This window comes from Corvus kubaryi, unplaced genomic scaffold (genome assembly GCF_017639235.1).
Source record: "Corvus kubaryi isolate FWS band 111438036 unplaced genomic scaffold, C.kubaryi_AGA036_p1.0 133, whole genome shotgun sequence".
Classification (NCBI taxonomy): domain Eukaryota; kingdom Metazoa; phylum Chordata; class Aves; order Passeriformes; family Corvidae; genus Corvus; species Corvus kubaryi.
This window is the reverse complement of record NW_024580667.1, coordinates 26288309-26302622: the sequence shown is the minus strand read 5'-3', so window position 1 is coordinate 26302622 and position 14314 is coordinate 26288309. Positions and strand designations below refer to the sequence as shown.

At 42.2% G+C, this 14314-nt stretch overlaps 1 protein-coding gene across 2 annotated transcripts in view; it reads left to right on the top strand.

The window, feature by feature from the left end:
* IL1R2 (interleukin 1 receptor type 2) overlaps positions 1-14060 on the top strand; it is a 30112-nt gene extending 16052 nt beyond the window's left edge. The window contains exons 1-9 of one of the 2 annotated variants that reach the window (XM_042040179.1): positions 99-225; positions 1782-1912; positions 2010-2268; positions 4413-4587; positions 5968-6142; positions 7215-7280; positions 8538-8673; positions 10609-10754; positions 12052-14060. In XM_042040179.1, coding sequence (XP_041896113.1) covers positions 1834-1912; positions 2010-2268; positions 4413-4587; positions 5968-6142; positions 7215-7280; positions 8538-8673; positions 10609-10754; positions 12052-12179 — 1164 coding nt within the window. In that variant the 5' untranslated portion in view covers positions 99-225; positions 1782-1833 and the 3' untranslated portion in view covers positions 12180-14060. Of the gene's footprint in view, positions 1-98; positions 226-1781; positions 1913-2009; positions 2269-4412; positions 4588-5967; positions 6143-7214; positions 7281-8537; positions 8674-10608; positions 10755-12051 lie in introns of those variants that run through there. The other variant, XM_042040184.1, reaches the window with a different exon arrangement.
* The last annotated feature ends 254 nt before the right edge of the window (positions 14061-14314 follow it).

Sequence of the window (14314 nt, the reverse complement as noted above, 5' to 3'; positions counted from 1 at the left end):
CATATTTTCTCTCTGTCTCTGCCTCTGTTTCTCTCATCCTCACTCTACGGAAGGGAAGAAAGTTGTGTCTAAAACGTTATTTGGTTTTGACACAAATCTGATTGGGCAATGAGAGACAAATTTCCGCTGTGGGTTGAGCTAAACCCTATATAAGGTCCTCACTAGGAATTTTCAGTCTGATAGCTTCTTTGAGAAGCTCATGGCTGAAAGACTACAGAAACACAGGTAAGTGAAGCTGATCGAAATTTGGGAATGAAAACTTTCTCTAAACCCTCAAATGGTGTAAGGTTCATGGAGTTTGTGAGTTACTAAACCAAAGGGACCAGAAAGCTATGAACAGAATAACCAAGTGTTTTTGTCAGGCAAAGGATCTGAAGAGAGAGAAACTCACCTTTTACAGGGTATTGATATGAACCATGGGACTTGTTAATGCCACTAGCACCTGGTTCAAGTGTAGCTGAGAGAGGCTAGAGCTCCATACTGATTCCCTGGAAACCCATGCTGATCTAAGAGCAGGGGAGATGACCCATGGTTATGAAACAGTATTATTGAGCAAGAAGTCGGTTTTGTGGTGCTGTAGAGATGACAACAAGCTGAAAATAGTTTATTGTAGTCAATGTCAGATATCAGATAAATATAGCTACTGGAACAGGAAGAAATTTGGATTAAAACCATTATGTAAGTATGAACATGATGGGATACACAAGAGATACTCAAAGGTGTATACCTGTGAATATGGCTTTATGTTGTTATATTGGTAGAAATATTTATTTTTGCTTTTGGTTTTGATTTGAAGTAGTTGTCCAGTCATTTAATATTTGTCATAGTTTTAAGCTAATGTTAAATGCATGCAGTTTCAATTTCTGTATGTAAAATGGAAATAGTGCAACGTATCATGTGGATATGTGTACTGTATTGCTCATAATTTCCTTACATAGAACATAAACTAGTGCCTCTATCCAGCATGTTTTATATATTTTTGCCCAAGGCACACCGAGGTAAAGCATAATTCATCAACTGAGTAGCAGGAGCTGAGGCCTCGTGGCAGAGCAGAAGCATTCAGTGGTGTACACAGACACTGCCATGCCCATGCCAGGCCCATACAGATGACACCTGATGAATGACTGGCAGCGGAGAATTTAATTTTCCCTTTGTGCCAACCTATGTGATTTTCAGGACAGGTTGTTCGGGTTTTCCTTATCTTTTTTTTTCAAAACAGATGGTAGTAGTGTCCATGCTGAAAACTTACTTGTGCACCACCAGCAAGATGGGTATACATGCCATGGGAGTCTATGTTTTTTGTCCCAAGAGAAACATTTGTTGTAGACAAGAAAGCTTGGCTCTGCTTGTAGCAGGGAGTTTTCCTGTAGTCTGATTCACACTAGCTGGCCTACTGTGCCTCTGTGTTCACCCAAGCTATTACACTGCAGCTCACTCAAAGAAGCTGACCTGTGCTTCAGTCACATTGCAAAATAAGCAGAGCTAGATTTTTCCACCTGTAGCTGCTGCTCTGAAAAGCTGTGGGGACAGCAGCATCTTGTGGTATGCTCTTTTCATCTCCTCAAGTGAAAGGGAAGGGCCAGAAGTGGTATGTGTGTGCCAAGCCAGATGTTCTGGTTCCACAGTTCAGCCCCCATAAACTAAGGATGAAGACAGCTTTCTGCTCACTGAGGATGAACCAAAGCTCCCCAGGTCTGGAGCAAGAAAAATAGCAGTTAACTCTTCAGATAACATTGAGTATTTTCATTATATCTTCTATCTTGTAATAAACTTCCTTGTAGGTTTCAAAACACTTTCCTTTGACCCCCTCCTTCTGATTTCCCGTGGAAAAAAATGCGTGGGCTCTTCTTTGTCCTAGTGACATGCACAGCAGGTGCCTCTGCTTTCAGACTCCAGCAAGTCAAAACCACGGGTAAGTGCATATTTGTCTTTTTTCCTTCTGTTTCCCTCACCCTTCTTTTTAATATTCCTGTCTGACAGTAATGTAAAAATATCTCTAATTTATATAGAAAACTGCCCAGATCGCACCGTGTTTTTCAAACACTACTATGAACTGCATGGAGAACCTGTGGTTCTGAAATGCCCTTCTCCCAGATACAAACATTTGGATTTCTCTGCCTTGACCCCTAATGTCACATGGTATAAAAATGGTTCAAACCCCATGATACCAGGAAGAGATGAAGATTTAAGAATCTGGGCAAAAGGAGATGCACTCTGGTTTTTACCAGTGATGCTAGAAGACTCGGGAGTGTATATCTGCACAAAAAGGTAGGTATTTAAAAGAAAATCTAGTTCACTAACAAAGTGGCTATGTCTACATGCATTACCTTGATTTTAAACTCCAGTTATATTCAGAGCATTTCTGGATAACATAATTTCCTTGCTGACCTTGTTAGAAAAAATGTGGGAAGTCAGGACCCTTAGAGTGCGCTGTATGTTTCCGGTAGCTACCTCTACTGAAATCTGGATACATTTTGACACATGGTTGCCATTTTGACTACAATCTCATAGGAGAATAGTGTATGGAGAGTTTGTTCTGGTTACCTCTGAGCCAGTCAGTGCTATAGCAAGTGAGGCACGCTGCAGGCAGGGGGTGTTGCTGAGCGCAAATACCCTTGCTGCACCTCAGACTGCCTTATGAAACATATATATGGCATTGTGGCTCTGCAGTGGCTTTCCTCTTCCCTCTTCCTATCCCCGGTCTTCACTTTTCTTCTGCGTCATGTTTTAAACCAGAATTTGATTGACTTGGTATTGTCAATAAGACTTTTCATGAGACCCAGTGTATATTTACTAGACTGGTACCAGATTTGTGGTGTTGCAATGAGTTGAGACTTCAGCCATGGCTCTTTTCAGCCCTATTGGTAATTTTTTTTCTGAGTGTTTATAATCTGACAGCCCACTGTACCACGTCAAAAGAGGTGCCAGGGTCTGGATTTGTAGAGGACTGAGGAAGGCAAAAACTCCCATCACCCTTAGAGCCTGAACTTCAGAAGATATTCCAGGTCCCTGTCCCTTGCCATCTCCTGCAGCCAGGCAGCCTCTCAGTACCTCTGGCACCTTGCTCTGGAGAACGTATCTCCACATCCCTGAAGCTGCTTGTGGAGAGCACGGTCTCCTTGCTTGCAAGGCACACCTTGTTAGTGATGCATGTCAGCAGTAGAAGAGGCGGACAAGTTGAGAAATCATGCTCAGTGTATCAGGTTGGCCTTTCCCCACATGTCTTAGCAGCAATTTCAGTTGTGGAGCAGAAGAGAAGACACTGACAGTGAGGCCCAAACAACAAAAGGTTCCAAATACTGTTCTAGAGCAGAGTAGTTGCCTGGGATGTTCAAGAGTGTTTTTTAATCCTCTTTTCAGACTATTCTGCCTCACTTTGTCAATATATAACACTATGGCAGTGTTACTGAGAGATCTAGTAAAATGCTGGGAAGCATATTTGGAAAAGACATGCAAGAGCCAAGTACATAATTTCATTGCTAGCGTTATTATAGGATTAATAAAGTGCAAGCAAATTGCATTTCCTCTGCAAATTATCCCACAGGGAAGCCAGCAGATTTTTTTATCAGCTGTGTAAAATGAAGGTAGTGGTAAACTATCACAGATCTCTGCTTCTGTGTTCTGTGGAGCAAATATTTTGGATTTGGGCATCTGGCCTGTATGTGACAGATGGCCACAGTGCCCTGGCAGTAGTCTCAGTCTGTCTGCTTGCAGCCCACAGCTGCTGTCCTGGAGGTAGCAGCCCAGCTCCCCTGGCTTTGCTGTCCCCTTCAAGGATCAGGCACTGCCCTGAGTAGAGGCATCTCCAAAACAGGCTTCCAGAGGTTGTAAAGGATATAATTTAAGCACCTATCTCTCCTGGTTCAGTCTTCATTGGGAGTGGAATTGTCACTTGGGGCCAGAAAAAAATGTTGAATATTGCAAACCTTTCAAAGCCAGAATGCCTTCTTTGCTACACAAAATGACACGTACTCACACAAGTGTCTATGGTTGTGCAACAGTAACTGCAGATGTATTTTAATACATGCTTTAAGCTTTTTATTTCATTATTAGCATTTTCACAGTCAAAACCTCTTCCAAGGAAATGATGGAAGGTTCATGACACACCTGCTATTGTTCAGGTGAACATGTTCCCCCTCCCCACAAAGTAAAAATCATGCTGCAGCCTAAAGGTGCACAGGAAACTTGTACTAAAAAGAAAAGGAAAGCCTAAAGGTCTGAGGCAGATGTGTCAGCAACATGTTTAGATTGTTCCAAAAGAACAGTACCAGTGATTTTCCAGCATCCCTCCTGGTATGATCTCAGTCTTGGTCTATGTTAAAGAGGGAAATGGAGCCAGGAGGAAACGAAGGGTGTCATTCGAGTTCCCCTCATCACTCTTGGGGGCTCACCTCTCCCTGCTCTGTCTGCAGGAACTCCTTCTACTGCGCCGAGGTCTCCATCCACCTCACAGTTGTGGAGAAAACAGCTGCTCAGGAGATTGCCTATCCCCAGGTCCTCTTCACTTTCACCTCTGGAAAAATCGTTTGTCCTGACCTGTGGGATTTTACACCCAATAGGACAAGCCTGGAGCTCAAGTGGTACAAGGTAGAACTTTCACTTCCTCTTTGTGCATAGCCTCATCCCAACTTGGCACATAAATCTCCACTTCACATTTCTCCTGAACATCATGTTCTTAGTCATGAGCACAGTGTAATACACTGGGAATTTTGGGGCAGATGTTTGCATTTTAAGAAAAGTTCTCTGGGGTACACTCAGCATGGGGTGAAGTGTTCCACATGTTTTCTGCTCTCACAGGCTGTGCAACTGTTTTTAAGGTTAAATTACTTACCCAACTCCAGGGTTTGCCGCCTGATAACAGTCTTCTTCTCTTTGGCTCTGTGCTTCTTTTTATGGCACTTCTAGTGAATCCCATAAAGTAGGACCTCCCAGGGATGCTTCCTCCATGTTCAGGTGAGGTAGCTTTCATTAATCAACTGGAATACAGCATTTGGAAATACTGGATGAATTGCACAATGCTTGGAGTGTTCTCTTGCCTAACTGGCCAGTTTGCTGCTTTTCAAGTAGGCAAGCCTGGTTTTGCCTCTAAGATCAAATACAACATCCTCAGCTGTTCAGTGTCACACTGGAGAGCAGGGGATTCTTCTTACATTTCCAAAACACCTCAGTGTAGCTTTTATTTACAGTCCCCTATGATCACACACTCTGCCTTGTGCAGCTGTAGCCTTCCCACAGGATGCAATATACAGGCTGTGCCTAGGCTGTGATCTGTACCATACCAGCAAAATGTTGCTGCTCAGGACTCCCTTCAGAAGTGGGAACACAACCCACCTTATCTAAGCAAAAGGCTGCTCCCCTCAATGTGGTTCTTGTTACAAATGTAAGAAAGAGCTACCCTGCCTTCATGAGGAAGGAACATAATTTCTCCTAGCAGGGCTCCAAACCGTGTATGAGAAGAGCCTTAGGGATACAGAGCAGGATTTTCTAACAGTTTATGAGATCTATAGGATAAGTAACAGTTACGTGAAATCCTACATGATCACAAGTATTTTTCTTCAAACAACATCTTAGAATATTACTCTTTTGAGGTCATGTATGGAAAGTGATAACATTTTGAAAACCTTCATGGGTGCTGAAATCTTGGGTGACTGCTCTTCAGATGACTCAGGGAAGAGCTTGTTATATGTTTTCCATCTTAAAATATGCACTTTATTGAAGAGCTATGCACACACATTATATATAGATTAAAATAGCAATTCTTCACACTTCGTATAGTGCCATGAGGCATTTTAGAGATGGATACACATTCAGAGAACTTGTGCTTTGGTGGGAAAGCAGAACTGCTCAGATTTCCCAGTGATAAGTGAACTTCTAGTAAGAGAGAGGCAGGGATAATCTGTCTGGGAGTTACACAGGGTGTAACCATAGCTATCTGAGTCATAACACCAGTTTCTGTCCTTTCTCCAGGATGCTCTGCCTTTGGAAGATGATAATGAAAGATTTGTCATTCTGAAAGGTTCGGGTTCTCTGATCATGACATCTGTGCTACCAACAGACGCTGGGTATTACACCTGCAAGATGTCATTTCCATTTGAAGGTGTGGCATACGAAATCACCAGGACAATTCAACTGGAGACTGTTGGTAAATATGGTATCAGATGATCAGAGGGATGGAACACCTCTCGTACAAGGAAAGGCTGAGACAATTGTGTTTGTTCAGCCTGGAGAAGAGAAGGCTTCAGTGTGACCGAATTGTGGCATACCAGTACCTGAAGGGGGCTTACAAGAAAAATGGAGAGGGACTTCTTACAAGAGCATGAAGTGACAGGACAAGGGAGAATGGCTTCAAGCTGAAAGAGGGCAGGTTGAGATTAGCTATTAGGAGGAAGTTTTCTCCTGTGAGAGTAGTGAGGCACTTGCACAGGGTCCCCAGAGAAGTTGTGGATGCCCCCCCCATCCCTGGAAGCATTCAAGGCTAGGCTAGATGGGGATTTGAGCAACCTGGTCTAGTGGAAGGTGTCCCTGCCCATGGCAGGAGGATCAGAACTAGGTGGTCTTAAAGGTTCCTTCCAACCTAAACCATTCTGTGGTTCTGTGATTCAATGACTGACATATTAAAATGTTACAGCACATAAGAAATCCTCTTCTTTGCTGACAAAACTCTTGAGAGGAGCTCGTGCTCAGCCTCTCAGCCGTGCCAAGGGAAGGGTGACACTGTGAGTGCTTGTCCTGGCCCTGATGGGGCTCCCACAGCACCCCTGGCAGGGTGGGGGTCCCTCCTGCAAGTACCTGTGTTTGTTAACCCGAATAATTTATGCCTCGGGGGCAGGAGGGGGTGTGTCACTGCCAAGGGCTTCAGAGGGGTTCGGAGATAAAGCATTTCGCGGTGGCTCAGGGCGGAGACAAGCCGCTGTTTCGCAGAGGGGGCCCCGGGGGGCCGGGGCGCTGCTGCGCAGAGCGGCCGGCAGAGGGCGGCCGTGCCGCGAATTCCTCGTGTGCATCCCTGAGGATCGGGATGGGAGCGGCGTCCTGCCCGTCCCCGCAGCCGCGGGGCTCGGCTCGGAACGGGAATATCTGTTCGCCAGGGGCTTTAGCAATCAAATCCTTTCCTGGGAGACGATGGATGTTGGGTGAAGTGGCATGTTTCTAGTTCTGGGGCCATGCTCACATTTTCTCTTGCCTTAGCACTGACTCTGTTCTCTTTCTCTGCCAAGAACAAGAGAAGAGAACTACCCCGATAATTGTGTATCCAGCGCAAAAGACAATATCAGCTGCTCTTGGTAAGGCCCAACATTATTTTTGGAAACATTTAGTTAGAGAAAAATTAGAGCAGGTCCTGTTACGGTGTAATTTTTTGGCTTAAATTTTTACAGGTTTTTTTATCTCAATTATATTAGTTGAGGGTCAGTGCTAGAGTATTTTTTTGCTTTTTAATGTCTACAACCAGATGTTATCTTCCAGGTAAGAGAAGCTGCAGAACTGCTGTCAATTTTAGCCCGTTACCATGCAATAAAAGCATATTTGCACCATCAGCTCAGCTGTCCAGAGTTCTCACTTCACTAAGAGCTTTTCTTTTTCGTATTTCCTGAAATTGGTTTAGGTTGTCGTGTAGCTTTGAACAAGCCATCTAGCTCTTTTGAAAGGAGTCTTTTTTCATTCCTTTTTGCTGTTTGAACTAGACAGTTGTTAGTTAGCAAGTACTTTGATAGGATCTCAATTTTTCTTTGAAGATTATATGATGGCAACAAATTTCTGTTGTATTCCTTCTTCTCAGAAAATGCCAGTTACATTTTACACTAGACATTTTAATCTGGGTACTATACACACAGCTATGTCCTATGATGTTGTTAGTTTTCTCTGCCACTTTTCTCTCCATCAGTGTAGGCCAAAGAGTTGATTTTTTTTTTTTGTTTTGTTTTTTTTTTTTTCTATCTGCCTCTGTGTGGTGTTTTATGTTCCTTTTATCACTACCTGCACAGGTATAATAATAACATTATTTCCATTATTGAGCCCTGTGTTTTCCATATCATATAGACACCAGTCTGGAGTCTCCTTATCCCAGTGTTACAGTAATTATAGCAAAGTTTCAGAATTTTTGCAAAATCACTTTATCCGTGGAGGTCCCACCTTGAGCTGAATGTCCTCACCCACAGCATCTCTGTGTGAAGCTGTGCTGCTGGTTAATGCAGTTGCTCCAGAGGGGTAAATCACACAGTGCCCTTTGGACTGCAGTACGTCAGAAAGGGCAAGGCCACAGGGACACAGCTTTGCCTCTAGGGAATGTGTTTAGTGCAAGAGTTGCTAACTGTTGCAATAGGGAAATTATTTGGTTAGCAGCAGGGAAGTACTGCCAAACCGAGGGGTCTTGCTGCCAAGGAGTAGGGGATCAAAAGCAGTTTGGAGATTAACTTCAGTTATGAAAGAAGTGGTTCTTGATGTTTGTGGGGTCTCTCACTGGAGTTGTTGGTTTTCACCAAAAGGAAGAGTAGTTCTTCATATGTATCCAAATTGTTTTTCAATCTTCCTTTTTTTGACAGGCTCCAAGATGACTCTCCCGTGCAAAGTGTTTGTTGGGCTGAGCAGCCATTTCCAAACTGATGTGGAATGGCTGGCAAATGACACCAGAGTTGACGTGGTTTATAAACAAAGCAGAGTTACAGAGGGAGAACGACAGTAAGTCTGGCTGAAAGTGCTTCCTTGTGCTTATTGTTTCAACCTGCAGTGCTGCAGGGGCTCTTGGTGCAGCTGAGTGCCAGGTAATGAAATGGGAAATGGACAGATCTGAAGTGAAGGTGAGAGCTGAGAAAAAGAAAGGGCAGACAAGCAAAAAAAACCCAAGCCCAACCTAGTCAGTCAAATAAATTCTTTATCTCTGTTTTTCGTTACATGGTATTTTGCAAATGAGCCAGATTTGAGACTTAAACTTTAAGCACGTTTTCATGAACAACTGAGACAATGTAAGAGCTGAATGCAGTGGAAAGCAAGGAGACTTGATTTTTCCCAGTGCTTCTCTTATCTCTCTCCTTACCCCACGCCAGCAAAGTGGCTACATTCTGTCCCTGACATTCATGAGGTTCTCTGAATACACTAAGACAACAGAAAATTATCTAGTGGTTTGTTGGGTTTTGTTTTCATTTTTTTTTAAATAACATCGTTTTTCCTTCTAAGCTTGTTCTTTTCCACATTAGTGAGTTAAACTGACTCTCACAGACACCCGCTGAGTGCTAGAATTGATGCCAGAGTAGCACTGAAGGGGATGCTGGTGGGAGGGAGAAACAGGATGTTCCACATCCTCTTGCCCTGATTCATTGTGTCTCCCTGTTTTGAGGAGCCTTCTTTCAGCTGCCTCATAGCTGCATGCTGCCAGGCTTCCCTAGCTGCCTCATAGCTGCGTGCCTCAAGGCTTTTCCCACTAGTTTCTTACAGTTATGGATGTGAGATGGTTTTGGCAATTTGTGGCCACCAGTGCCAGATAACAGCCTGGCCATGGTGCAGCCAGAGGCAACATAGTAACTCAGCTGTATGTCCCAGCCTTTAGTTGTTTTCCCATTCCCCACAGCATGATTGAGAAAACTAATTTATAATCTTGTTCATCTGGATAAGTGAAAATGCATTGGACCTGTGGACAGGAACCACAAAATGTGCTGCAGCTATAATCTCTGCAGGCTTTAGAATAGAGCAGCACTTTCTTACTTGGACTTTAAAATTTATTTTTGTTATGCCTATCACTATCATTATTGCTGTTATATATTATCATGCAATTGCACAAGGACAGTGACAGTGACAGCTGAGGCTCCTGCAGGACCCACAGTGTGCGAGACACCCCAGTTCTGCTGGAAGCCCTCATTATGGCAGCATGACAAAACAGCTCAAATGCCACTGGGAAAACAAATTCCCTGCAGAAATCTCTGGCAAAGACCTCCTGAGAGGAGCGCCAGGGAATTCCATTGCTTCTGTGCAATGCAGGCTCGTGATCTGACCATTTAGGAGCAGCTGGACAACTGCTCTGGTAATGACTAAAAGATATCAACAGACAATATTTGACTCCAGCTAGAAAATCACTTGAAAATAGTGGGACTCCTGAAATAATCATGTTGAAATAAGCTGGAAACATCTTGGACAGTTTCTTGTATTGAGCAATTGGCTTTGAGCACGTGATAGACAGGAATGGTGGTTCAGTTTTCTCAGAGAGTATTTGCAGGGTTATGTTCTCCATATGTCCTCTTCCAGCTGGTCATAAGAATTAACCTCAGGTGGTCAGAGAGAAGGAATTAGGTCCTTGCACAATGCTGTGAAGTGAGCTCAAAGATACACAGAATTCTACTTACCTTTTTTCCCCTCCCTTTTCTTTGTTTTTGCAAGACAAATCCAGATTTTTTTTTTTCCTCTGGACTCCAAAAAGTGCAGGATAGGTACTGCCCACAGAGACACAAATAGCACAACTGGGTTACTGAAGACAACAGGTGTCCATGAATGCTGAGGGGCTGGTTCAGAAATGAGCCAATATCCAATGCATTTTCTTGCGATGTGCTGTTAGAAGGGACATATCAAATAGAGGAAAACCATCTTATTAAAATATTTAACTTTAAATCTTTCTTATTCTTCCAGAGAAATTGTAGAAAATGGTGAAAACTTCATTGAAGTACCATTGATTTTTGATTCTGTTGAAGAAGTGGACTTTTACACAGACTTTACCTGTCTGGCTGAGAACAGATATGGATACCAAGTACTGCCAACAAGGGTCAAGCAGGAAGGTAGTTATTTTGACTGCTTATTTTTGATAATTTTTATTATTATTCTAATGCTAAATTATCATCTGATCTGTTTATACTGTCAGAGCTAGTGTTGGGATGAGTTATTTCCTGGGGAAAATCCAGTTGCTTCTTTCACCTTTAGTCTTTGATATAGCCTATTCACAAAATACACCTACTACAGCAGGTCATTTACTGACATTTTATGAAGGGATAAGGACCCATCTGTGCTGGTATATCTGTTTGTCGGATGAGACTTCAATTTAGATACACTTTGTGCAATAATTGTTCCAGCGAGACTACTGGCACACTCTCTTTGCAGCAGGGCCAAATCTCCAGTTCCTCAACAAGCAGGGAATAAAAGGACAATAACAGAATAAATGATTAGAGTGTTCCTTTTCCTCATGCACAGACTTCTGCCAAAATAACAAGAAGTGTAAATTATGATGGGTGTTGTTATTTTGACTCCTAGTGATGGGAAGAGATATCTAAACTCAGTGCAATTAATGTTGCAATGTGATAAACCATTGGCCAAGAACCAGCTGCATAAACAATGTGAAGCAATGCTAATTGTTTCTTTGCATGACGTTGGTGAATTGCCAAAGTTTGCTCACGCTCTCTTAGAAAGTCACATGAACACTTTCAGCTTCATTATCAGTTATGACTCACTCCAGCACCCTATGATGAGGGATTTGTATTCAGTTTGCTGGATCATGTGCTGCTCTTCTCTTCCATGAGCTACATAGGTATAACGGCAGAGGAGGCAATATATATTGGAATAATCCAAAATGGTCTGGATAGACACTGGTGTTGGAAATCAGCCAGATTTGTGAAGAAGTTCTGAGTCTTGGGTCAATCACTGCTAATTTATAAACTGCTCTGTAGGAGAAAGTTATTCACACAACTTGTGGGTGGACTAAATGTTAAGTACTCCTGCACCACATGGTGCTTGGATTTCCGGCTAGGAATGTCTCTGCTTTTAAGAAACCAAGATAAAAAGGACACAGCTGCTCGGATCACGTGTTCAGAAAGCTGGGTGTCTGCAAAAGACTGAACCTTAAATTCTCACCCTCTGTTGTTTTCCAATCCTTCCTCCCATCTTCATGAACACATTTCCCAGAGTGCTCAATCAACAGACCTATTCCTTTCAAAGGTGATAAGCCCTGCTGGAAGGTTAACTTGCAGACATCCTTTTTATTGTGACTTCTCCTCTTCCCACTTGAGCTTAGAGAACTACGCTCCTGGGAGTTTGTTGGGGTTTTTTCTGTTTTTCTAATATTTATTTTGTTTACTTTTCCAGCTGTTGGTCTGTCCTGGTACATTGCAATGATTCCTGTTGCGCTGGCCTGTGTGATCGTGGGAGGGATATACATGCGCAAGTACTGGAAGAGGAGAGCTGATAAAGGATATATAATACCAAAGGTTTAAAATCCACTTGGTTCTCCAACTGCCAATGGAACAAAAAATCACCCTGGCTGTCTTTCATGTCAGACACAGAGAGCATTTCCAACCTGACACAGCACATTCCCAACAGACTGATAATAACAGCTCTTTTCCACTTCTCCAAGTGTTCTATGATCTGATGAAGTTAAGAATATAAGTTTGCATTTTTATGCTGCTTAGATGCAGGAAATCTGGTTCTATTGTTCTGCATCTAGGGTGAAATCTGTAGAATTTTGGAATGCAAAACCATGCTCTGGATATGGGAAGGGTAGGGTAGGGAAAGGGAGGTGCTCTCACATTTTGTAATTCCAATAGATGTACTTTTTTTTTTAAAAAGGAAAATAAATGCCCTAAAATCTAAAAAAGGAAGATAAGGAAGCTTGCTACAGAAGGACTATTTGACACTAGAGTGAAAAAGCAGTTTTCCTATGCAACCAGCATAAATTTATTTTACTTCAGTCTAAAAAGAGCCATTTGTTTTCCTTTTTCCAGAGCCAAATGCAGTTGTCATGGCAACTGTATATCTATGAACTTCTCCATGGAAAAACTAATTTTGTTCACCATTTGGATTACTCTTTGCTTAAATAGACTGTCTCAGAATATCCCTCCCCCAGAGATAACTCCATCTGTATAACAGATAACTGTACACAGAAGAATTCAGTTCTGTTTTATCTACCAATATGTTACTAGGGATTCATAGGCAGCTGTAACATGTTGTCATCTTTGCCAAGGAAAGAATTGGAGGGATGTTTAAGTGTTTAGAGAGTAATTTGGCTAATAAAAAGTTTTATTCCTGGAAGTGATTGGACATATTGCCAATAATAATGTATAGTCTCACACTTCTGTGCCTCCAGCCCTTTTGTGGCCAGCCTGGTGTAGCTTCCGATTGTGTCCTTTTAATTGCAGTATGCAAATTGCTTACTCATGATGCAAAACACTGCTGGTTAGGTTAACCTAACTGGATTCTAGTCTTGACATAAATCATAAGGGAGCAATAAATAATCAGTGATCATGTTGTACTTTGAGGGTCAGAATGAGTAAAATAACTTGGTTACTTCCTCTTCAAAGAGATACCACTTACGTCAGCTGAGAAATCATTACATGATGCATAATGTGTATTATCTTCATCTGTATAGGAGGGAAGAGAACCTGCATTAAGGCCTAGATTACTACAGCTCCATAACTGTCACCTCTCACAGACACCAAACATAAAGCTTTTTGTTCATGTGAATAATCCTAGAGGATTTTCAAACTCCATAGGAAAAAAAAATCAGGAAAAACTTTGGCTCCAAAAAACCAAATTGTAACACACTGGAGAAGTGAATGGCTCACATCCATCTGGGAGAGACCATGACCTTATTCCTTTCCACCACCACTTCTAGTTGGCTCCGAGTTTAGCCCAATAAATATCTGGAAGGATTTTAAAGAGTAGGATGTGGCTTGAGTTAAGAAATCTTCACTCTCTTAGCAAGAACATTCATATGTAATGAGATTTAAACCAAAGCCTCCCTTTAAATATTCTAAATGTTTGTTGTGAAGATACAGGCACAGAGATCAGAGCTCTGACGCAGTTTGAGTCAAGGGCATCCAGAGAAAACCACAGGACTCACTGTTTCCAAGTGCAGAATATTAAAGATGATAAGGACTCCATGTATTTTATGGGCAGATGGGAAAAAGGTGGATGCAAGTGAAGAGGTCAGTCCACTTGGATATCGGTTCTTTGAAGGAAGAGAGCTGACCAATGTTGGAGGGAATACTGAAGATGTTTTAGGAGCATCAGGAATGCTCATTATTTTCAAACAACTGCTAGTCTGTACCTAGAGAACAAATTAGGTTTGTCAGTAAATGTAATCTTACAAACTGTGATTTGCTCTTTCTTTCCACCTGAATCTTCCAAGACTAGTGTGATCACATAGGTGGCTGTAGGGGCAGGGTTGGATTTCACTAAGTACTGCAAAAGAAGCAGAACTTTTGGTATACAGAGTACTGGTGCCATAAGAAAGTTAAATACCTCAGATCCTTCTCCAAACCAGAGAAGGAGAAAAAAATATGAATGTAAGATAAAAATTAGATATTTAGAGAATTGCTGTTACATACTCAGTGGCATCTTGAATGCAAAT